Here is a 24900-nt window from a genome sequence, read left to right on the forward strand (position 1 = left end):
CAAAGAGAATGGGAAGGGTGGGGGAGAGGTTTTTATTGCATTTTCCCTTTCATTCTGGGGGGCTTTCTCTCCCCTTCTCTCTCCCCAGCAGGCCTCAACCTGCACAGGGCTTTTCAAGGAGTCATTTGGAGTCCATATCTGTCACATCCATTTAAGGCGTTTCGGGTGGAGGGAAGGGGCGGGGTAGCAGGCACAGGCTCGTCTGCTGAGCTCCAGCCACGGGCCCGCTGCCCTCTCCTCCTGCCCTAGGGGTCCCTGTGAAGGTGACCAACGTCAGGGACGGCACCACCCACAGCACGGCCTTGGAGCTCTTCCTGTACCTGAATGAAGTCGCGTGAGTGCCCGCAGCCCTGCCCGGCCTCCTGGGAAGCCACCATGTTGGGCAAGCACCAGCCCGGACCACTGTGGGGGGGCTGATGGTCCCAGCCTGAGGCTGAGGGGCCAGGGAGGACAGGCCAGTGTCCTGCAGTCAGCCTCGGCACAGCCCCATAGCCATGGGGTCCTCTGGTTCCGTGGGAGAATCCTGGTGGCCCTCAGCCTTGGAAGGTACTGCCCCCTAGGGACGGTCCAGAACTTCCAAGCTCTCTACTGCATCTGAGACCAGGGTAGAAGGAAAGATGAGCAGTGGATAGGGCTGGGTGCCACATGAGGCCCAGGACAGAGATAAAGGAAGTTGCACGTTGAACTTGCTGTGTGTCCTAGGATAGCCCTTCCCTCCTTGGGCCTCAGTTTCCCCATCTGTCCAATGGGTGGTTAGACCAGGGGGCCTGGCTCACATGTCCTCTGAGTCTTGGATCCCGAGATGGTGCCTGACGCCCTGCCTGTGACCCTGAGTGGCCGGTTCTCCCCACAGGGGCAAGCATGGTGTGGGCCGCATCGACATCGTGGAGAACCGCTTCATCGGCATGAAGTCCCGGGGTAAGTCGCTCGCCAGCCTCAGGCGCAGGCCTCGGCTCCCAGCGGCCCCTGACACCCCAGTCACATGTGGGTGTTGCTCCTCCCAGGCTGACTTTGGGCAAGTCCTTTCACCCCGCCAGACTGTTTCCCTCCTGGGAAGTGGGAATGAGGGGCCCTTGGCCACTGATGTCTGAAGGCATCACGAGAAGAGCTGTCCCAGGAGCAGGGAGAGGCTCAGAGGAGAGAGGAGACGGGGGCCAGGCCTGGAGGTCGTGCTCTCCTGTGGCCCTGGGGCGGGTCGGCCAGGCCTAGAGGCAGACCATGCAGGGCTGATTTCGTGGTCATTAAGGCTGTTGACGAGGCCAGCTGGTCTGGTGGGGTGGGAATCCCGCCAGGGGTGGGCGCTGTGAGCCAGCCAGGGCCTGAGGGCCTGTTCAAGGGTCTGGCAGGGCATGGGGGCAGGGCTCTGCCTTGGTGCTGAGTGGCTGCCACCTTGGCTAAGCTGCCCGGCCCATATCCACCTCTGGCTGGGCCTGGAGGGAGGATAGGCTGGTCCCCAAGCAGGGGCTCTGTCTCCTCTTAGTAAGCAGAGCCCCATGGGTCCCTATCGGTCACTCATCGTGTTGTCTGGACCACACCCTCCCCCCATCCATATGAGGGGATCTCCTGTTCCCCAGTGGTAAAGCAACGCCGCGTGCTTCCGGACTTCAAGCTGGAGGGGCAAGCTTTCAGCAGTCAGAGTCCCTGGGTTGGGCACTCGAGTCTTTAAGCACCGGGGGTGGGGTTGAGGCCTCTTGTGTGGGCAGGTGTTTAAACCAGGCCAGGGTATAGCCATGGCCCTATGTCTTTCAGGGTGTTTTTACTAAGATTCTAAAATCCAAAGAGAGCCGATGGCTGGATTTCAGCGGTTAGAAAGGGCACTAGTCGGGAGGCAGGATGCTGGGGCTTTCATGCCAGGTTCGCTGTGTCTTGCTAGATGACCTTGGACTTGTTATCTCTGGGCCTCAGTTTCCCCAGATGTAATGCGGTAGGCATGGGGATGGGAGCTGGGTCATTCTGGCTCTGACCTGTTTGAATTTATCTCAGAAGGGGAGGAAGGGAGGAAAGTGGCTTTCCCTCTTTCGTGTGTTTTTTCCTCTTCGACACAGATATACTCTGTGAGAAACAAGCTAATTGAAACTCTCGGGAAGGCCTTGTGGAGCTGCTCCCTTTTATCCTCACTTACCTTTGTATCTTACCTATATTAACATCTGATTAAATGTTGCTTTGTCTCAGTCTGCCCTTGGGAGCCAGCACAATGCAAACTATACAAGGCAGACCCTGGAGGGACCTTGGGGAACCAGAGACCAGCACCCTCATTTTACAGGCAGGGAAACCAAGGCTCAAAGTCACAGGCACCAGGACCAGGACTGATGTCCAGACACAGAGAGGCATGGAGTTGAGGGCTGAGAGCTTGAACTCTGCTAGATCCGGGTTCTAGCCCATGTGTAATAGCAGGAAGTGGCCCAGGAGAGGAACTTCATAAATGGCAGCAGCCCCACAGGGATGCTGAAATGGCAAAGGCAGCCTATGCCCTCTGGGTACCTTCCGAGTGGCTCAGAGATGTCCACTCTGCGCCTATTGTCACGTCCCTCCCACGCCCAAGGCAGGCATCACTAATTGATTGTGGATGTAGATCAGTGCTGCTGACAATGGAAAGATAAGGGCTGGCCTGAGGTCACTCTGTGAAATGGCACGCAAGTGAACTTGAACGGAAGGAGGTAGTCATAAAGGCGCGAACTGGGCTGATCTGGGAAGACATCCTGAAAGAGGTGGCAGGAGAATAGGCTTCAACTGGTAGAACGTGGAACAGAGTGGAGTGGGAGCCTTCCAGCAGGAGTGGTAGAGAAGGTAGGAGGAGCCCCAAGTGGCCACCTGGGTGGTGGGTTGGGTCTGAGGCTGACTGACCCCCTGGAGACCTTGGGAAGGCACATTGAAGGGCTGGTGTCAGGGGCCAGGCCCTGTTTACCACCCTTGACTCCCCATCTTGGCTCCATCACCGTTGGGAAAGCAACATAGCCTCTCTGAGCCTCAACTTCTTCATCTGTGAAATGGGTTGTGGTGCAGATCAGAGACCTGTTGACCCATAGCAGGAGCTGTGCCTGGATGGTAGACTTCCTACCTTTTCCCCAGAACTGGGGGCGTCATCACCACTGAAGGTGGGAGTCATGAGATTAGCACTCGGTTCCAACTCCCTTGGCTTCTGACCACCCACCTGAGGAAAAGATTCCTGGAGCACAGCCCTCACTCTACCCAGGTACTGTGTGTGTACCTGTGGGGGCCTGTCCCTAAAAGCATAGAATTTAGCCTGAGCGTGGTACAGTCTTTGGGGAAGACAACCAGGGTTCTGAGTCCCAAGAACTTGCTGTGTGACCTTAGGCAAGTTGCTTTCCCTCTCTACGACTCTCACCAACAAAGATGGGCGCACTAGGTGATCTCACCATCTCCCTCTGGAAGTTCTAACTTGCCTATTTTCTGACTTGGGTTGGGGGTTGAGAAAAGAAAGTTGCTTCATAATTTTAGGGGGAGGTCTTGTTTTTTATTTCTCCACTCCCAATAATTCACTGTGAGAAAGAAAGGCAGGGGGTAGGGGCAATAAATGAGGACGAAGTGGATTCACCCACAGGTCTACGGTCAGGGTCACGGGAGAAGCTGTTAATTGTCAATTATATTGAGGGCACAGCAGGAAAATGCTATTGTTTGTACCTTGGTATACAAGGGGAAAATGTCATTTGTATTGATTTTACAAAGCTCGCAATTGAAATTCGTTAAGGGCTTGGGGTTTTGGGGGTGGGAGTGGGTGGCGGTGGATGGGTAGGAAGTTGGGCAGTGCTAGTGCCCTGGGTCTGGGGTGGCCGGGTCGGCAGCACTCGGGGCCATGGGGTCAGCGGGCCGGGGGCTGGGGAAGCTGCAGATGGAGTAGCTTTTGCTGTATTGTGGCTGTCATTATCACATTATCTTTTTAACTCTGGAGGGGGGCTAGTTAAGTGAAGTAAATGTAATCAGTGGGGAGGAGAAGGGGGGCAAGGAAGGCAGGAGGGAAGAGGGAAGGAGGCAGCACGGGTCCTTCCCTTGCCTTCTCTCTGGCTGGTTCCTCTCCTCCCGGCCCTGCCCTGTGGGGCTCACCCCCGCCTGCCGCCACTGCTTCCCTCCGCAGACCCCCTCGGCCCCCTCCTCACCGCCTGCTTTCTGTTCTCCCCTCCACTCCCCCCTTTCCTCCACCCTTCCCATCTCTCTCCCACTCTCCCGTCCTCCCTCACTTCCTCCTTACTCCTCCACTTTCTGGCTAAGAAGGAACAAGGGTTGCCGCCCACCTGTCCAGGCCTCCCAGAGGCTCCACTCAGATGGAATGTTCCAGAGTGGAGGGAGACCTGTGAAGCAAAGGTGTTTGCATTCCCAGAAGCCTGGAATGGCCGGACTCAGAGGCCTACCCTGATTCCCAGGATGGGGCCTGTGGGGTTCCAGGAGCATAGAGGATGGCTAGAGCCCCACCGGGACTTGCCTCCCCCTCACCATGGCAACCGCCTCTATCCTTGGCCCTGGTACCTAAGAGGGGAGCCCTTGGGCTCCAGCCAAGCTCCCTTCCCCTGGCCTTTCCAAATCCCTCCCTCTGGATACTGCTTTCCCAAAGGATCAGAGGCTCTGGTCCAGGTGCCCTAGTCCCCAGCTCCGCCCCCGCCCCCCAGCCGAGTTGGCGGGTCCCACTCAATTCTGCCAAATTGCTCAATCTGGGCTAACCTGGCAGCCTCAGGAACAGATGAGAAGGATTTAAGCGGTGGCAGCTGTTTTGGTCCCCACCTCTTCCTCCTTGGTCCACTTTCCCCCAACCTCGGCCACCCCCCAGCTCCTCGCCCTTCTTCCCCACCCGCTCCTTGGCAGTAATTATGGTGTGATTGAAGCTGCTCCACGGAGAACCGCTGACACCTCTGTCTTTTTCCTGTAAACACGGAGAGATGAAAATAGACACTTGAATCCGCTGCGTGTGTCACTCCGAAGATGTCTGCTGTCTCTTCCACAGCGACACCGAGACTCACCTGTCATTTCCTCCTTCTTTTTGCGCAGTGGTTTGTATGCCGGCTGTCAAAAGCCCCAAATCCATCGTCTTTTAGCATCAGGATTCTGTCACTGGTTTTTTAAAAATCACTTCTTTTTCCAGAAGAAATACACAGAAATCATCTGTACCCCCTACCCCTGTGGAGAGGAGAGGGAAGATCTTTAAGATACACACACACACACACACACACACACACACCCCACACACAGCAGCAACCTGAAAAAACAGGCTTTTTGATCAGTCACAATTAACTTTAACACCTTCTAAGAAAAGGAACAGGAATATTAACTGTGCTGGTGTGTTTCACGGCTGCGGCCTTTCTTCTTGCCTATGACTCTTCCTGCGGCAGCCTTGGAGGGTTGACAGCTGTGAGGCTGGTTCTGAGGGCTCAAGAATGGGTGACTCTGCCCGCCAGGCACTCTTTGCTCTTTTCCTGGGGAGCCTTTAAGGTGGGGCAGTAGCGGGGGGTCCCTAGGGCAAGCATAGCTCTTCCTCAATGGAAAGTATGGATGTCTTCTCGCCCTGCAAACCACCGGTGCTGTTCCCTCTCTGGACTGCGGGGAAGTGGTGCTAGCGAGCTGGCTACAGTGTTCCAGAGACAAAACCACCAGTACGCACTGGGGGACAGTGTCTTGGTGCCCACCTTCAGGCAGGTCTCGGTGGAAGTTAGAAGGAAAAGCAGCAGACACTTGCAACCTTCTCCTTTTCCGGACAGGTGGCCGGGGCCTCAGAGGGGAGTGAGGTGGGCCAAGGTCACATAGCAGAGCTGAGCTGAGCACTCTCCGTAAAAGTATAAGTTGCGAGGGACTTCTGGTCTACAGCTCCGGCCCTACAAATACACCTTGCACCCTGCCCACAGCTGGCCAGATGAAGACAGGAGAGCAGGAGGCAGCTAGGTTCTCCAGGAGCTGAAAATGAGGAGGGCCCCTGCTATTGGCCTGCCGTTGTGAGTGTGTGTGCCAGCGTAAGGAAGGCTTTGAAAGTTTCTGAATTTTTACAAAATGTGGCAAAAGTAATTATGAGGGGGAAGCAGAAGGCCCATTTCTAGTCCAATCTATATTGAGTTCTTAGTATATACTAGGATGAGAAGACAAATAGGGCTTTGTTCTTGTCTTGCTTTTGGTGGCTCTTGGTGATAAAGTTTATGGGGTAATTGAAAACTTGCTCCTTTCACATTGAGGTCATTTCTGCCATTTTTGGGGAGGCAGATGTTTTCAAAAGTTCTGCACATCTCTGTCTTTGGAAACACACTGCTGAACCATCAGGCCTTTCTCAGTGACCTGGGGCCATTGGGAGCCACTTGTTTGTGGTACCATACTGTCCCCACAAGGAGCAGCCCCAAATCCTGTGCTGAATTCTTGTCTCTTTTTCATTGTTTCTTTTGTGTCCCCGCACCGCCCCCCTCATGCTATCATTTTCTCGGCCACCCATCTGACTCCAACCCCATCAACCTTTCTAAGCCCTTTCTGGGTTGTGTCTCTGAGCCATTTTGCAGAAGTGGATGACGGAGCCTGTCTGAACCATGTTTATAAGGGTAACGACGAGGCCTAGTGAGGGCCGGAGGAACTCCCCAGAGAATCGAGGGCTTGGGCCTGGTGCATAAACTTGGGGATGTGGGTGTTTTCCTACTGGGGAGGCATTTACTCCCACAACTGATTCAGGACAGCAGAGGTGGCCCAAGAGCTGCGGCCACACAAGTGAAACAGGACAGGCACATTGTAATCACATCAGCTCCTGGTCTCTTTGATGTGCATGTCCCCCGAGACCAGGATATCAGGGGTTTGCAGATGAGAGACTCACCCCCTGCCCCTGCCAAGAGGCTCTTTTCCACTAGGGAACACCTCGGAGCCTTGGGAACAGCCCAGGGTCTTCCTCGGCCACAGCACCTCAGACCTGGGTGTCCTTTTCATGCCTCGTGAGCGCTGGATCACTTGGCAAAGGCCCTAAGAGGCAACCTGGAGCAGAGATGGAAAACCTAGATGCAGGTTCCACTCCCCCTGGGCAAGTCATGTCCCTCCCCCGGGCCTCTGTCCTCCCATCTGTGCAATTGGTATGTTGGGCCAGATTAGCATTTTAAGGACGGCTTGGTGGAGCCCAGGGTTTGCAGAGGGGCCTCTGCTCCCCACAGTGGGACATTGTTTTCGATTGTATATGCCGAGCTTCCACCTAAGACTGTTCGAATACAGCATTTGCAGCTAAGTTAGGAGAACGCAGGTGATCCTCAAGGGCCCTGACATTCCTGTGGTTCCCAGACGTAAAGATTAAAGACTAGAAAAGTTCTCTAGGGCGAAAGTTTCTGGCTACTCACATCAGACACAGTCTTGCCCATGTCCCCTTTGGACTTCAGAGTTGAAACAATCTCCTTTCTGGTTTTGGGGGTTTTTTAAAGCATTTTTCTAAATTGTGGTAAAATATAGAAAACATAAAGCTTACCATTTTAACTGTTTTGAGTGTACAGTTCAGTGGCCTTAAGTACAACATTCACGTTGCTGTGTAACCATCACCACCCCCCATCTCCAGAACTTCTTCATCTTCCCAAAGTGAAGCCCCGTTAAACACTAACTCCCCATTTCCCCTCCTCAGCCCCTGGCACCCAGCATCCTACTTAGTTCCTATGAATTGGACTCTTCTAGGAGCCTCACGTAAGTGGGACCACACAGTATTTGTCTTTTGGTGACTGGTTTATTTCACTAAGTGTCCTGTCCTCAGGGTTCACCCATGGTGTAGCGTGTGTCTGAACGTCCTTCCTTTTTAAGGCTGAACGTTTCATTGTATGTAGTTATCTCACTTTGTTTCTCCACTCATCTGTTGATGGGCATTTTGGTTGCTTCCACCTTTTGGCCCTTGTGAATAATGCTGCCATGAACCTGGGTGTACAAATCCTTTCTGTGGAAAGACGATGGCGGTAAATTTTGAGGATAACTGAAAACTTGCCCCTTTAACGCTGTTAGTGTTATGTGGTGGGAAGAAAGGGACTTGGGGGGGTGGCATTTGTGGGGATGGGGCGGTTATTAGCCTTCCATCGGTACAGCAGACACGGGGCAGGTTTATCCAAGGTGCTCACCTGAACTTGATTCACGAGGCTGCACTGCTGGGAAGAGGGAGCCCGGCCATGTGCCCGGGGGCCATCCTGCCTCTTGGAACCTTAGTGCCCCCAAATCTCGGGTGGTGCTACTTATAAGACCTTCCTCTCAGGGCTACACTCAGCCAGGGCCAGGCGCCCCTTGTCACTTGGAGACCATGCAGTTCAAGCAGATTGTTTAGCAAATGGAGGATTTGGGCCTGAGATGGTGGGGAGGGGACCTAGCAAGACCGTCTTCCCATGACCTTTTGGGTTTGGCCCCCATCACCTGCTGGTCCACAGGGCAGCAGACAGCGCTGCTCAGGGACTCGGGGGCCTAGATTCGGTTCCCAGCTCCACTTCAGCCAAGTCCCTTCCCCTCCAGGGCTCAGTTTTCCCGGCTGTACAGTGGGGTCAGCACAGGTGACCAAGGCAGTCAGGATTTCTCTGCAGAGACACAGCTGCAGGGGAGCCGCCGGCTGAAGGTGGCACGTGTGTGCACACGTCCACGCGCGTGCATGCATGTGCACAGCCGTCCCCTCCCCTGGCTCCCTGGTGGAAGGCAGGAAGGGACATCGGGACCCTGGGCTCCACCAGACTCTGTTTAATTACAGGTTTTCAGCTGCGGGCCGGTGGGCACGAGTTGGGAAGGAGGGGGGAGCAGCTCTGAAACCCTGTTATTTTCCAACGTCTGAGGGCCTCTTCAAAGGGGGGCATCTAGACATTTTCTCCACAAGCTGCAGAGTGGACTGTCGTGGCCCCAGCATGAATATAATGACGGATGCATTTTGCGGCAAGCTGGGAGTGAATGGGTCCGACTGGCTTGTCTCCTGTCAGACGAGTCATTATTATTTTTTTCTTTTTGTCATTTGCTGACACTTTGGGTTTCACGCGTTTCTCTCTTTTTTCTTCTTCTCCCCCTGCCTGGAAAAATGGCTAGGTATCTACGAGACCCCAGCAGGGACGATCCTTTACCACGCTCATTTAGACATCGAGGCCTTCACCATGGATCGGGAAGTGCGAAAAATCAAACAAGGCCTGGGCTTGAAATTCGCCGAGCTGGTGTACACGGGTGCGTTGACCCTGCAGCTGCTCTCCTCCCCTCCCTCACCCAGGGGCACCCTCCTCCAGTCCCGCCTTGCCCACTGCCACTTGCTGGAGAGCCCCCGGAAGATGCGGGGTGAAGGGGGGTGGAGAGAGGGCAGGGGACGAGGAAGCTAGGAGGGGACGTCGGGACCTGCCTTGTTCACAAGGTGTGGAGGGAAATGCACCAGTTCCCCGGGCTGTCCCGCTGCCTCCGCCGCCTGCGACCCGCATGACGGCCGCAGGGCCAGGGAAGCATCTTGTGTCATGCCTATGGCTGCCAAGTGTTATCCAGCACGTGCCGGGTACCTGGCACTGTGTGGGAACACAAGTCATCCTAGGGGGCTTCCCAAGTTTCCTAAGAGAGCTGCGGCCAGAAACTGAGTCTCCGAGCAAAAGGAGCTTATATAAAGTTACACAACTGGATGTGGCCTAGCTGGGTTTGAGCCCAGGTCAGCCTGTTTCCAGGCAGAACCCAGAGCCGCTACAAGAACTGCCGCAAGCAAGGGAAAGCCTACGTTAACCAAGAACGGGGCCCCGGGCCTGGGCATTGCCTGGGCCAGATCCCTACTGGGAAGCCACCGGGACGGCCGAATGCCCAGCCCATGTGTGGAGCGTGGGCTGGGCTCCAGACTGAGTTTCCGTGCCTTACCTGCTGCCACAGAGTAGAAATCCAGTCCTCCCGACTCCAGATCCATCCCACGCGTTATACCAGGGGTGACCAAATCCAGCCCGTTGCCTGTTTTTGTTCAGCCCATGAGCTAAGACTGGTTTTTACATTCTTCAATGGTTGGGGAAATTTTTTTAAAAATAATACTGTTTCATGGCACGTGAAAATTTCAGGAAGTTCAGATTTCAGTGTCCATAAGTCGTTTTGGGGGCACCACCTTGCTCATTCGTGTCCGTGTTGCCTGTGGCTACTTCAGAGCTACACTGGCAGAGCAGGGCAGTTGCTAGAGAGGCCACGTGGCCTGCAGAGCCTAAAATATTTACTATCTGGCCCTTTCCAGAAAGGGCTGACTCTATTCTATGACATTAATATCTCCCTAATTTGAGAAATCACATCGAACAGCCCCTCTGAGCTGTTGGGGGGGACAGGCTGCCATCTATGGGGACCTGGATGTCAGAGGGACCCCAGGAAAGTTAATAGTAATAGTAACTGCCTGGTAGAAGCCTCCACCGCCCTCACCTCTTCCCCTCGTCCCCCACTCGGAGGTTTTGTTTCCTCTGAAACCTCCTAATCGCTGGAACTCATCTCGGGATTTCAAGGGGACATGGTGGTTATTGGCTGGCATTATTTTTCCCTCCCATTGTTCCCAGGAGCTTTGAAGCCCAGTCCCCCCTTCCCAGGTACAGACAGGTGTTTAAATAACATTGTCTCCTGTGGGCTCTCTTGCTCAGCGGGGTTTCCACACTGAAAGGTGGATTTTGGTTACAAAGTGGCGAGAGTCGTTAAGACGTGGCAGGCTGCGATGGGGGGACAGCACCTGGCCGGGGCTGCTTCTGCTCAGGGGGCATCCATGGAGGCCGAGAGGGGGCCAGGCCGCCAGCCTCCCTCCCCACGCTAGATCGGCTGCCACTTCTCTTTTTTGTTTTTTTTTAATTAATTAATTACTTTATTTTTAGCTGTGTTGGGTCTTCGTTTCTGTGCGAGGGCTTTCTCTAGTTGCAGCGAGCAGGGGGCCCCTCTTCATTGTGGTGCGCGGGCCTCTCACTATCGCGGCCTCTCTTGTTGGGAGCACAGGCTCCAGACGCGCAGGCTCAGTAGTTGTGGCTCACGGGCTCTAGAGCACAGGCTCAGTAGTTGTGGCTCGCGGGCTCTAGAGCGCAGGCTCAGTAGTTGTGGTGCACGGGTCCAGTTGCTCCGCGGCATGTGGGATCTTCCCAGACCGGGGCTCGAACCCGTGTCCCCTGCATTGGCAGGCAGATTCTCAACCACTGCGCCACCAGGGAAGCCCGGCTGCCACCTCTCTTGCTGCCCAGCCCTGAGCTGGGCACTGACGTGTATTGTCTAATCTTAGCTGCACAGAGGTGAGATGAAGACGCTTGCCCAAGGTTTCACAGCTGCTGAGAAGTGGCTTGGAGCCCAGGACAGGCCAGCTTCAGAGGCCAAGTTCTCGGCCACTCCAGCAGATCCGAGGTGGGTAGGAAGCTGGGCTGGGGCCGTTAGCAAGGGGTGATCAAGGGGCGCAGTGGTGTGCACAGGGCAGCCCTGGGTGTCAGGAGCACAGCTTGGCCCTTGGTGTGGGGCCAGGCTGCCTGGGTTGAGTCCTTGCTCTCACCCACCGAGCCCTCTAAATCCCCAAATGTTACAGTGATTAGGTTTAAAAGGAAATAAAATCTCAGAGTGGAGGCTCCTCCCAGGTAGCTGTTATTAACAGTAACTTCGCCCAGGTGCCTCTGACGACCAGGCTCCCACAGATGTCAAGGTCGGCCTCTGGCAGCAGCCCGTCCCCATCCCCCAACAGCTCAGAGGGTCGGTCTGTTTGATGGGATTTCTCACATTTGGGATGCATAAAGGCTACAGAGCAGGGATTAGCTTGAGCAACTTACTTGCCCTCCCTGTGCCTTGGTTTCCACATCTGAAGAATGGGGATAATTCTGCCTGTCTTATAGTGAGGCCTCAATGCATGGATATTTACAAAGCCTCCAGGACACTGCCTGGCATGGTCTCTGAGCATGGACGCAGGAGAATGGGGCCTTGCCTCTGGCTGGCTTTATGATCTTGAGTAGGTCTGTCTCCTCCCAGAGCCTCAGTTTCCCTTCCTGTAAAATAAAGGGCACAGGCCCAGGTCCCTCCTCCGTTCTGTCTAGCTCCCCGGTTATAGAGCCACCACTCTGCTATGGCACTCAGCTTCCTCGGAGGCCCTGTGGTCTCAGGGCCCAGGGAGACGGAGGCCCGGGGAAGCCCTTCTGCCTTGGTCCCACTCCTAGCTGCCCTGACTACTGTGAGTACTGTCTCCCCCTCCTCTCACCCCATCCCCAAGTTTCCTGATCTGCCTGTATGAGGTTTATACAGACCCCCTCCCTCCAGGAGCACACTGGCCTCACCCCACAGGGTCATTCTGGCATGACCCCAGCTTCAAGACCCATCACATTTGGGGGGTATAGCTCACCTCTCCCCTCGCCTCAGTTTCTCCAGCAGTAAAATGGGTATAATGCACAGAGGGTTGTCGTCCTGATTAGTACAGAATTTGGCCCAGCTCCAGGCCCCACCCACTGTGCATCCCCCAGCCTGGGACACACAGGCTCTCCCCAGTGCGGCACTCAGGACTCACTGCCCTCCACCCCAGATTGGGTCTGCTGGGAAGAGAAATCTGAGCACAAGGCCCCCATGGCGGGAGGGGAGAGATCCTGAGATAAAGCCCAGGCCAGGCACTCCCACAGGGGTCTCTGCCCCCATATCTCTGGCTCCATCTCCCACCTCTCTTCCCGCCTAGGAACCTAATGGTCTAATTATCCTGACTTACAAAGATGGCCGAGCCACTGGGGCATGGTGGGGGGTGGCCATCAGTGTGCCCTCCCACGGGGCTCTGGGCTAGAGTCAGGAGCACTCTGGATCTCGCTGTGTGGCTTTGGAAAGGTTCTTTCCCTCTCTGGGTGTCTGTCTCCCTGTATACAGTGAGGGCTGGCAGAGGCCATGTTCAAATCTTGAAAGCAAAAACTCTCACTGAATCCACACAACCCCCCCCCCAGAGAATGGTTAGTATTACCTCCTTGTGCAAATGAGGAAACTGAGGCACAAAGAGATCACGTGGCTTGTCAAGGTGGAACCAGAGGTGAACTCAAAAGGCAGGACATCGGAGAGCGAGGACGCAACCCCTTCTCTCCCTGCCCGCCCCTCCCCCACGTCTGGAAGCCACCGGACCTGTCGTGGAGAAGGCCTGCTCCCCTTTCCCACGGAGGGCCTCAGCAGGTGCCCCTGGAGGCCAGGGCTTCCAACAATAGCCGCAGAGCTGGGGCTGACCCAGCCCTTTATCAGGGCAGGAGATCGCGCACCACCTGGCCCCACAGCTGCCCAGGTGGGCTCACCTTCCCGGCTCCGTTTCAGAGAAACCCTACCCCTCTCGCTGTCCCTCCCCCAACCCTGGCCACGGCCCCCCTGCCCTCGGCAGAAACTGAGAGGAGCCACTGCCCAGACCCTGGGCAGACGGGGGACTGAGCACACGGCCCTCTTTGGCCTGAGGGATCTGGGGGACAGATATGGGTAACGGGGGATGGGGGCAGCGCATTTCTCAGGCAGCTCGGGGATGTCGCAGGTGTAGACGGGGAAGCTCCAAAATGATCATATGAAGCACAGTTGTTAGAACTGGGGCAGACTGAGGTCAGGTCCAGGCCCCCCACTACAGCCTGTGTGATCGTGGAAGAGTCTCTCAAATTCCCTGAGCCTCACTTCCTCACGCAGAAAAGGAAGAGGCTAAGAGAGGTTTTTCTCCTGCGACTGGGGGGGTTCGAAGAGCTGGCCCAGGTAAAGAACTCGGCATGGTGTGGGTGCTTCATCTGTAGAAATCTTCGCGCGTGAAAATATTAGCAGTATTTTAAAGACAGGTCACTTATTTCCAAGGGGTCTGCCTATCCTGAGGGGTGGGGCTCTTCCCAGCAGCGTTCACAGCAGCCCCTGAGCCCAGGGCCTCCATGGACAATAAGCCCGCTAGTCCTGGGAGGGCGAGGCAGTGTCATCCCCACTCAGCAGATGGGGAAACAGAGGCATAGAGAGGTGAAGGCCCCACACACCTGGTCTTTCTGACCCCAAACCCACCACCCAGCTGGGCACCCCCATCGCTCGGCCCCGGTAACATATGTCTGAGTCTTGCTTGAGGTCTGCTGCCCTGATGAGACTGAGCCTGCTGTGGGCGAAGGACGGGGCCCCTTCACCACTGAACGTCTGTGGTGTGAAGCAGCAGGTTAGATCCCCTCCCCCTGACCCTTAGGGGGTGACTGCATTGCAGGGTGTAGAGGATGCCTCCTTACCCCCAGGAGCCCTACAAGGTCACAGGACGGGCAGGCGGGCTTGGTCCTCACTGTTGTCATTTACAAGTGCATGTCATGCCAGAACTCCACAGTGAACAAGGCAGATGCGGGACTGCCCTCCCAGGCTCACGTCTGCCATGACGGGGTGAGGCACAGGGTGCCTTTCCTGGACACCAGTCCTCCCCACGTCCTGGCCCGAGGCAGGCACACGGTGGGCCTCCCCGGCACACTCGCTTCTTCCTCCCTGCAGGTTTCTGGCACAGCCCCGAGTGTGAATTTGTCCGCCACTGCATCGCCAAGTCCCAGGAGCACGTGGAAGGGAAAGTGCGGGTATCCGTCTTCAAGGGCCAAGTGTACATCCTCGGCCGGGAGTCCCCACTGTCCCTCTACAACGAGGAGCTGGTGAGGTAGGCGCCCCACCCCTGCCCCCAGCTGGGCACAGACCCTCATGTCCAGTATCTCCTCCGACTGGCTTTCTCAGCAAAGATATGCCCAGGCACGTGTAGGGTATGGGGGAGACTGTCCTGAAGATTATCCACACCACCTCTGCCCTCATGGAATGTACAGGCTAGATGGGGAGAAAGGCCCCAATCAAAGGATCACCCGAGTGCAGGATTAGGGAAGGAGGTGCTGGGCTGTGGGGAGATACAGGATATTTGGGCTGGGTATAATAACGGGGGTGTGGGGAAGTTTCCCCATGGAAGTCATTTCTGAGCTGGTCTCCAAAAGAAAGGAGTGAACCAGGTGGAGAGGGGGCAGGAGAGTTTCCAGAGAGACTGTCCTGTGCAGAGGTTCTGAGCCTTGGAAGAACCCAGAACATCCCAGGCACTACAAGAACCTGGCAAGGATGGACACAAGGGCTCCCCACGGGATATGCTGGTGGCTTGGACCAGGCCGCTGGTTCTGGGAATAGAGAGCAGCAGGTGGATTTGGCAAATATGTAGGAGGTGGGATTGAAAGGGCTTGGATGGGGAGGGAGATGGAAAAGTTCAGAACCACCCTGGGTTTTCTGGCATGAGCCGCTGGGTACACTTTGGTGGCGATGACCGAGTTGAGGGAATGGGGGGGTGGAAATCATGCATTTGGATTTGGACAACTGCAGGATGAGTTTTCTTTGAGATAGGCCAGGAGAACTATAGTCGGCCACTGGACACACAGGGCTAGAGTTGAGGAGAAACGTGGTCTGAGGACACTGGATTGATGGGGCCAAGAGGAGACAGCCCAGGGGAGCGGCAGAGCTGGATGAGAGGGAGCCAGGAGGGAACCTTGAGGAGCTGCCTCCCGACGGGCCAGGCTGAGGGCGCTGAAAGGACGCGGGAGAGGCTGGGGAGCCCTGGCGGGCTGGGTCCAAGGTAGCAGTTGCCTATTAGCTGCACCTGTGTTTGCATCCTGAATGACAGACTGGCCTTGACCGAGGAGCAAGGTGTTCCCAATGGAGTTCACCTGGCCAAACAAGAGGTGGGGACAGGCAGCCCCACCTGATACAAGTCCCAGGTCCAGCTTGGCTCAGGCTGAGGCCAGCTCTCCCCTCCCGGAAGCAGGTCAGGAATTACAGTATGAGTTTTGTTTAGCGGTCAATATTATTTTTCTCTCTCCCTTCTTTTTGCTGTGTTGCGTTTCTCTCCCCCCTTCAATCTTCCTAAACACTTTAGAAGCCATAAATATAGCCGAATCAGTTTAGATCAGTCGAGGTAAATGTCAAATTATCTTCTCTCTTTCTCTCTCTGGTTCTTTCTTCCCTCCCCCTCCAAATCAACAGCCTCTAATAATCTGTCCAACCCTTCATTAAGCCTTACAGTCTCACTCAGGGAGATTAAATGAATAAAGTAAAAAGGGAACGGGGAAAAAAAGAGAGAAAAGCAGGAGCATTTATTCTCACTGTGTCTCCGACCATTTCCCTTTTCTTTCTGATTTCTACATCGCTGACTTGAAAGCCCTTGAGTGACAGCGTCACAGGGACCAGCGAGGAAACCGCGAGAGGTAGCAGAACTGGAAATGCCGCGGCACAGTAGGTAGAAAGTACCGTAATTATAGAGCAGGTCAGAGCCACTCGAATGAACAAAAATAAAAGCACAGAGGTTTTCTGTAGACCGTCAGGGGAGGTAAAAAAAAAAAAAAAAGAAAAAATCATTGTAAACTTTCTCCACCGGTACCCCCTACCCCCCGAAACCACAAATTTTAAAAGAGGTTTTTCGGTTCCCGAGAAACACCTCTGGGAGTACTTCAGCAGTCCCGTGGGACAAGTTTGTCCCTGGATGTGGGCCTCTCTTTGCAGGGGCTGCTGGGGTGGTCTGAAGGGCCTGTTTGGGGGCAAGGGGGTAGCAGAGTTTGTTTCGACTCGTGAGAGACGGCGGTGAAAGGACGGATGCACGCGGGGAGCAGGAAGGGGGTCCAAGCCCTGCTTTCTCCCTGGGCTGAGCGCAGGGGCCCTTCCAAAGGGGACGAGTGCCTCAGACAGCGGGAGCAAGGCCAGGAGTCCGAAGCCGTGCGGTGGTTCGGGATGGGGGTGTGGAGGCACAGGGCAGGGTCATGTGAAGCTTCGTTTATCACCCCAGCAAGGTCTGCAAAAGCGCTTTAGGTGGGTCCAGCCTTTCCCCTGCCTGGTGAGGGGTGCCGAGCTCAGCCCCTCGGATGTCTGACATCTTCTCCCTTTACAGGGAGCTTGCTAGTCGATTCCTGGTGGCTTCAGCCACCTGAGCCCTGGAGGGGCGGATGGAGGTGAAAAGGAGGGAGCATTGAGAGCGTGGGAGTTCCAGCTTCAAGGTCCCCTGGAGGTCAGGGCGAGGGCGTGGCAGGGGGAGGCACAGAGCCCAAGTCCTGACAAGCTGCGGGGCAGCCGGGCGTAGAGACCCTGTTTGTTGTACAAAGCCCACAGTCCACAAAGAGCCGGTCAGAGGCACAGCCTCAGGGTCTCAGAAAAACGGCAGAACCCCTCTGCCCTCCTCCCCGATCTCACCTCTCTGGAGAAGGCTCCTGAGGGGACAGGCCACCTCCTTGTCCTCGAACCTTGAGACTGCTTTGTCCTGAGGCTGGAGTTCTGCAGACATGAAGACAAGGGGCTGATTCAGAGCAGGACGCAACAAGGGGCCCGTGAGAAACGGGAGGGACCCAGGGGGCTCAGAGGGTGGCCTCGTGGAGTCAGATCTGAGACCACAGCGCCCTGAACTTGTCCTCAAAGAGCATATCACAGTCGTAATTATCGAAGGCAGATGGATGATTGATTGCTTATGTCTGCACTCGCCACCCCACCACCCCCTGCCCCCCACGTGGGTGTTGCTCCTGTCTGGTTCTTGTTTCCTCAGCACCTGGCACAGCGCCTGGCAGGTAGTAGGTGCTTAATAAATACCTGAGTAAATGAATGACTGAATGATGTTAGTAAAGCTGAGTGCTTACCTGGTGCCAGGTGGCAGCTACATCATTTCACGTGGAGCCAGTGATAAGGCTGAGAGCCCCATCTCACAAGTGAAAGACTGAAGCTCAAAGCGTGAGAATATTTGCCCTAAGGTCTGTGGCAGGGGTGGAGCCAGGATGCTCACCCAGGTGGCTGGACCTGACTGACTGTGGTTGGGAAGGGTTCCAAAGCGCAGCTAAGTGAGAACACCCAAAAGATGAAGGCTGTCGAATCTGGAAGATGGAAACTGCAGATGGGGGGAAAAATCTGTTCCATTGAGTATAGCAGGGGTTGACTGGGCACTTTTCAAAACCAGCTGGCATCGGGCGGGTGCCCATGTTTGAGGATGGATTAGAGTGATGGATGCCCATCACTCAGTGGGCAAACAAGGTGAAAAAGATTTCATGGACAGATCTTAACTGCTGGGGCCTCTCTGCAGCTTGAGGGATGCCATCACGCATATCTGAGGCTGTGTGGTGTGTAACTCCTGGCCTCCCAGGCCTTCAGGCCACTGGACACCACCAGCTGTTCCTGGGCACTCGTCGAAGCCCTCCACAGCCCGAGGGCAGAGCTGGCTCCGGTGCATGTCCTGAGGTTACAGATGCAGTGCTCTGGTTCGTGGGAGCAGTTCACTGGGCTGGCGCTGGCTGGACCAGGACCCAACCTGCCCATTTGCGTAGCAGGGATATGGCTCCCTGCTCTGCAGCCCCGGCACGATCCCCGGCCCCGGGTAGGGCTCCCTGAATTGGAAGGAATGGAATGAAAAGCCAAAGGGCAGGGAGTGTTGGATCAACACTGAGGAAATGCCTGGGTGTCTGTGAGGCCGAGGTCCCTTGGATGCCAAGGCCAAGGCCGGGGGGACACTGACGAGCTCCTGCCCTTTTGCAGCATGAATGTGCAGGGACATTACGAGCCAGCTGATGCCACCGGTTTCATCAACATCAACTCCCTCAGGTGAGAAGCTCTGGGCCTGACGGGCCCTCAGACCCTCCAGGTACGGAGAGCAGGCTCTGATGGGGCCTCAGTGCTCTGACCACTGCTCTGCCCTAGACAAGCGCCACCTTCCTGTCCCTCCACCCACCACATCCTCAGCGCCTGCTCTGGACCCAGCCTTCTCCCATCCTCTGCGGGGCCACAAGGCACACTTGTGACAGCCAAGAGCAACAGAGGGCCCTGGGCACTTGAGCTCCAGCTTTCTGGGTTCTGCTCTTTGCCTCTGACACTCACTCCCACCCTCTCCAGCCACTAGGAGCCCCTTTCCTGGGCAGGTTAGCAAGGGGAATGGCCGAGGGGTAGAAAGAAGCCACAGAAGGTCACCTGGCTGGCTCCTGCCTTCACGTCCACATACAGGAGCTTCAGGTCTAACTGGAACCATGGATCTCCATGGCCCAGTGGGGTGATACACACCATCTGAAGCCGCTCAGACCTGGCTTCGAATCCTGCCTCTGCAGTTGGGTCTCAGAACCCTTCTGAACTTCTGGAAATCATAGGATGTTAACCATACCTGCCTCACAGGTGCAGTGAAAGTTTGATCTGAGCCCGTGGAAATCAAGCACTCTGCCCAGACCCTGGCACCCAGGAAGGGCACAGTGCCTAGCAGCAAGTGCTCAGTGGGACTGAGTCCAGAAGGCCTGTCTGTCCAGCTCTGGGTTCTTAATCCCCATCTTCCTTCCCCTGGGGCTTGAGTTTCTCTCCTCTCGCTGATAACATGCCCCCAGCACAAAACCATTTTCTCTCAGAGCCAGCCTCCCGTCCCTGGAGCCAAGACTGGGAGAGACAGGGATTCCAGCCTGACAGTCACCTCCATCTCCCTGCCTCCTTCACCCCTTTTGTGTTTTATGACTCCATAAACCCTTTTAAATGGCTCCGAACACACGGGGTTTTCATAATGGCCTCTTCATTTCTCCCATTGCCAGTTTAACGCTTTGTCTTAAACAATGGCAAGCAATGTTTTCCCCCTAAGATAAATTAATTACATTATCCTGATTGGAGGGCAGGAGAGGGAGAGAGGGAGAAAAAAAGACAACTCCACACACATCTTAGCAAACAGCTGCCCCTGCCACCCCACCTCTGCCTGGATTAATTGAACTGAGTGCATGTTGTCATTGTTCACTTACATTTTTCTTTGTTTTGAATGTGGTTTACAGGCTGAAGGAGTATCATCGCCTCCAGAGCAAGGTCACCGCCACATAAACCTCTGATGATGGGGAGCTGGGCCTCCTCGCTTTGCCCATCTCCCAAGTGCAGCCGCTAATTGTTGTGATAATTTGTAGTTGTGACTTGTCCTCCAGGGCCGGCAGTGCGGGTGCCAGGCCCCGGCTTTGTTCCCTGGTCCCCTGGAGCCTGCAGAAGTGGTCAGCAAACGGACGGGGTCGGGGCCGGCTGCAGGCAGGAGCTGTAATATGACGATTAAAAAAAATGATACATTGGTCTTTTGTTTATTTCTGCAGAAAGAGGAGTAAGAGTGTGTGTGGGGTGTGTGTGTGTGTGTGTGTGTGTGGTGAATCATGCTTTTCTTAGACCAACCTTTGTGTTTTCTGACTAAAGCACTGCCGAAGGCCACCTTTTGCCAGAGAACCTGTTTATCTGGAAGAATCGACCCCTCTCTCCAGCAAAAAGCATGGAATCCGAAAGCACCCACCCGAGTCAGCCCCTAGCCCAGAAGCCTGGCATTTTGTTACCAGCTGTGCCCCTGTGGCACGTGCCAGGGAAACCGAGGAGAGTTTAGGTGACAAACTTGGGGGCAGTCGTGCCCCCAGCCCGCAGTGAGCTCCCGGGAATGGTGGCCACGACTGACCACACCAGGCTTCCCCACCGTGGCTGGGTGGCCTTAAGCGTCCTACATCAAGGAGGAGAAAGAACCCAAGTAAGAAGAGCAGCCTGAGCACAGAGGACAAAAACACAGACATAACTCGGTGGTGGTGGGGGGGGGCGGAGTGTTTACCTGGCTTACATGGTTCCCTCCACAAACCACGGCCCAAAGCCGCCATGTTTGTACTTGACTCCACCCCCTTTGGTCATATCTGATTGGACCATGGCTGGGCACCTGACTAGAGCTGGGCCAATCAGAATCTCAGTCCCAGTAATGGGGCCCAGGGAACCGGCCGGAAGCGAGGACAAGGGAATTTAGGCGTGGTGGGATGCCCTGTGGCTGGAAAAGCAGAGAGGGAAGAGGGAGTGATGGGAAGAGTGGGCGTCCGGTTTAGAATCCCAGTTCCCATCCCGGTAGGCCTCATGGAAGCTGGGGGCATTTCTTAACTTGGATTCTCTGAGACACTGTGGTGTTCTCATAACCATTTACCATTTAGAGCTTAATTAAGCTGGTGAGAGAGTTTGTGGTATTTGCAGACAGAAGCACTGTTACCGGGAAGCCTTGAGTGCTGGTTGCTCTGGTTCTGACCTCCACTCCATTGCCTTCGTGAATGAGGGTTTCTTTCAAAAGAAATTTTGTTTTTAAAACTTGTTTTCCTCTTATTGTGAAGGTTACAAATGAATTATTCAATGAATCTTAACTTTGTGCCAGACACTTTGCTACACACTTTATTCACATTATCTCTTTGAATCTTCAAAATGACACAGGTAGATGCTTTTATCTCTGTTTGGTGGAGGAGGCAACTGAGGTGCAGAGGAATTGCTTTGCCAGCTTTCAGTCAGCTAGCAAGTGACAGAGGCAAGAACCAAACTCTGGCCTGGCTGAACCCCCAAATTTTGTGTGTTTATGTCCTTAACCGTCATTGGCTGCATCTTATTAAAAAAACAAAACAAAACACAATCTTATGGAAATAACTATCACCCATCATCTCACCACCCAATTATAAACACTGCTTAATACTTAGTGAATTTCTTCTCGGTCAAATTTTTCTATGCTTATAAATATTTTTGCAGAGTTATTTAAGATAAAGTATTCTTTCTTCTTTTTGGCCGTGCCACGTAGCATGCAGGATCTTAATTCCCCCACCAGGGATTGAACCCATGCCCTCTGCAGTGGAAGTGGGGAGCCTTAACCACTGGACATCCAGGGAAGTCCCTAAAGTATTTTAAAAGCAAGTGTTTTGCCCTGCTTTTAAATTAACATTACATCATAAACAGTTTTCTTCATCAAAAACTCTTAAACACTTTCAACAACTATGTAATATTCTATTATATTGATAGCTGTTTTAACCTTTCCCCATTTATAGATTTAGTTTTTCGCTCTAAGCTGTTTTCCTGCCTTTCGTTGGATTTAATTGAGTATTCTTAGTAGCTGGTTTATTAGCTATGCTTTTTGTCTTTTCAGTGGTTTCTCTAGGGTCTACAGTATCCATATATCTTTAGCTTACAATTGGCTACGTTCATTAATGTTGTACCGTCTCATGTGTAATGTAAGAATCTTACAACAATACAATCTTAGAACATTTCAGTTTGTGCTTTTGTTGTCATATATATTGCTTCTACAAAAACCCACAATATGTTGCTATTTTTTCTTTAGGTAGTCAAATATCGTTTTTAAAAGATTAAAAATAAGAACGGTATGTGTTTTATATTTATCCTGTGTAGGATTGGCAATGTTTCTTTCATAAATATCTGATAGAATTCACTAGTGAAACCATCTGGGCCTAGAATTTTCTTGGCGGATGCTTTTAAGGTATAAATTCAGTTTTTTTAATTTATATTGGGTTATTCATGTTGTCCATTTCCTCTTGGGTCAACTTTGGGTAATTTGTGTCTTTTGAGGAATTTGCCCATTCCATTTAGATTGTCAGTTTTATTGGCATAAAGCTTTTCATAATATTTTCTTATTATCCTTAACTGTTTGCAGGATTGATAGCAATGTCCCTGTTTCATTACTTACCTTGGTGATTTGTGTCCTCCCGTATTCTTTTTTTTTCCCCCCAGAGATTGCTGAGACATGCAGAGATTTTTTTTTTTTTTTTTTGCCATGCCACGTGGTTTGTGGGATCTTAGTTCCCCAACCAGGGATCAAACCTGGGCCCTAGGCAGTGAGAGCACAGAGTCCTAACCACTGGACTGCCAGGGAATTCTGAGAATTTTTATTTATCACATATGTTACTACTTATTTTTACATGTAGAACAGAGTCACAGAAGAGCAGGCTGTTAGTAGGTATTAGTAGAGCTCAGGGGTCTAGCATAACATCTAGTACATAGTAGGTTGTCCTCCCTTATTCTTTTTTTTTTTTAAACATCTTTATTGGAGTATAATTGCTTTACAATGGTGTGTTAGTTTCTGCTTTATAACAAAGTGAATCAGCTGTACATATACATATATCCCCATATCTCTTCCCTCTTGCCTCTCCCTCCCTCCCACCCTCCCTATCCCACCCCTCTAGGTGGTCACAAAGCACCGAGCTGATCTCCCTGTGCTATGCAGCTGCTTCCCACTAGCTATCTATTTTACATCTGGTAGTGTATATATGTCCATGCCACTCTCTCACTTCGTCCCAGCTTACCCTTCCCCCTCCCCGTGTCCTCAAGTCCATTCTCTAGTAGGTCTGTGTCTTTATTCCCGTCCTGCCCCTAGGTTCTTCATGACCTTTTTTTTTTTTTAGATTCCATATATACGTGTTAGCATATGGTATTTCTTTTTCTCTTTCTGACTTATTTCACTCTGTATGACAGACTGTAGGTCCATCCACCTTGCTAGAAATAACTCAATTTCGTTTCTTTTTATGGCTGAGTAATATTCCATTGTATATATGTGCCACATCTTCTTTATCCATTCATCTGTTGATGGACACTTAGGTTACTTCCATGTCCTGGCTATTGTAAATAGAGCTGCAATGAACATTTTGGTACATGACTCTTTTTGAATTATGGTTTTCTCAGGGTATATGCCCAGTAGTGGGGTTGCTGGGTCGTATGGTAGTTCTATTTTTAATTTTTTAAGGAACCTCCATACTGTTCTCCATAGTGGCTGTATCGATCTCCCTTATTCTTTTTTTTTTGCCATACCCGGGCCTCTCACTGTTGTGGCCTCTCCCGTTGCGGAGCACAGGCTCCAGACGCGCAGGCTCAGCGGCCATGGCTCACGGGCCCAGCCGCTCCGCGGCATGTGGGATCTTCCCGGACCGGGGCACGAACCCGTGTCCCCTGCATCGGCAGGCGGACTCTCAACCACTGCGCCACCAGGGAAGCCCCTCTCCCTTATTCTTGATCAAAGTAACTAAAAGCTTTTGTTGTTGTTCCTCTATATGTAATGTGTCTTTTTTCTGCCTGCTTTTCAGACTTTCTCTTTATCGCTGATCTTCAGCCATCTGATTATGGTGCGCCTTGTTATGGTTTTCTTATGTTTATTCTACTTGACATTCCTTGAGCTTGAACCTGTGGATTTTTATCAAATTTGAACATTTGCAGGAATTTTTTCCTCAAATTTGTCTACCTTCCTCTCCTTTCTGGCACTCTAATTATGCATATCATAGACCATTTGAATCGTTCCATAAGTCACTAAGACTCAGTTCATTCTTTGTTTAGTCTATTTTCTCTCTGAGCTTCATTTTTTTTTTTTTTTTGCAGTACGCGGGCCTCTCACTGCTGTGGCCTCTCCCGTTGCGGAGCACAGGCTCCGGACACGCAGGCTCAGCGGCCATGGCTCACGGGCCCAGCCGCTCCGCGGCACGTGGGATCTTCCCGGACCGAGACACGAACCTGTGTCCCCTGCATCGGCAGGCGGACTCTCAACCACTGCGCCACCAGGGAAGCCCGAGCTTCATTTTTTTAATAGTTGTCTGGTATCTTTTTTTTTTTTTAATTTTTGGCTGTGTCGGGTCTCAATTGCGGCGCTCAGACTTAGTTGCCCGGAGGCATGTGGGATCTTAGTTCCCCAACCAGGGATCGAACCCTAGTCCCCTGCATTAGAAGGCAGATTCTTAACCACTGGACCACCAGGGAAGTTCCTGAGCTTCATTTTGTACAGTATCTGTTGCTATGTGTTCAACTTCATTGACCTTCAACACTATCAAATCTGCTATTAATCTCATCAAGTGTATTTTTCATTTCAGGTATTTTTGTCATCGCTATATGAGTCATTTTTGTATATCCAATTTCATGGTTATGTTTTCCTTTACATCCTTGAGCATATGGAACATATTCATAATGGCTGCTTTAATGTCCTTTTCTGTTAATCCTATCGTCCCCGTTACTGCTTGGTCTGCCCCTATTGACTGATCTTTCTCTTAACTATGGGATTTTTTTCCTACTTCTTTGTATAGCTCATAATTTAAAAACTTTGACCCTGGGCATTGTAACGATGCATGGTTAGGTTTTCTTGTATTTCCTTAAAGAGTATTGGACTTCTTTAGAGAAGGCAGTTTAGTTACTTATAGATTAGTTTGATCCTTTCAAGATTTGTTTTTAAGCTCTTTTAGAGCAGCTCTAGTTTTTATTCTAGGGATAATTTAGCTCTACTTC

At 52.9% G+C, this 24900-nt stretch overlaps 1 protein-coding gene across 1 annotated transcript in view; it reads left to right on the top strand.

Moving 5' to 3' along the window:
- ASS1 (argininosuccinate synthase 1) overlaps positions 1-19928 on the top strand; it is a 50949-nt gene extending 31021 nt beyond the window's left edge. The window contains exons 10-15 of the mRNA XM_029202927.1: positions 250-334; positions 854-918; positions 8992-9123; positions 14356-14512; positions 18385-18450; positions 19644-19928. Of these exons, the coding sequence (XP_029058760.1) occupies positions 250-334; positions 854-918; positions 8992-9123; positions 14356-14512; positions 18385-18450; positions 19644-19689 (551 nt within the window). The 3' untranslated portion in view covers positions 19690-19928. The remainder of the gene's footprint in view (positions 1-249; positions 335-853; positions 919-8991; positions 9124-14355; positions 14513-18384; positions 18451-19643) is intronic.
- The last annotated feature ends 4972 nt before the right edge of the window (positions 19929-24900 follow it).

This window comes from Monodon monoceros, unplaced genomic scaffold (assembly GCF_005190385.1).
Source record: "Monodon monoceros isolate NGI ecotype Baffin Bay Population unplaced genomic scaffold, NGI_Narwhal_1 Super_Scaffold_5, whole genome shotgun sequence".
NCBI lineage: Eukaryota > Metazoa > Chordata > Mammalia > Artiodactyla > Monodontidae > Monodon > Monodon monoceros.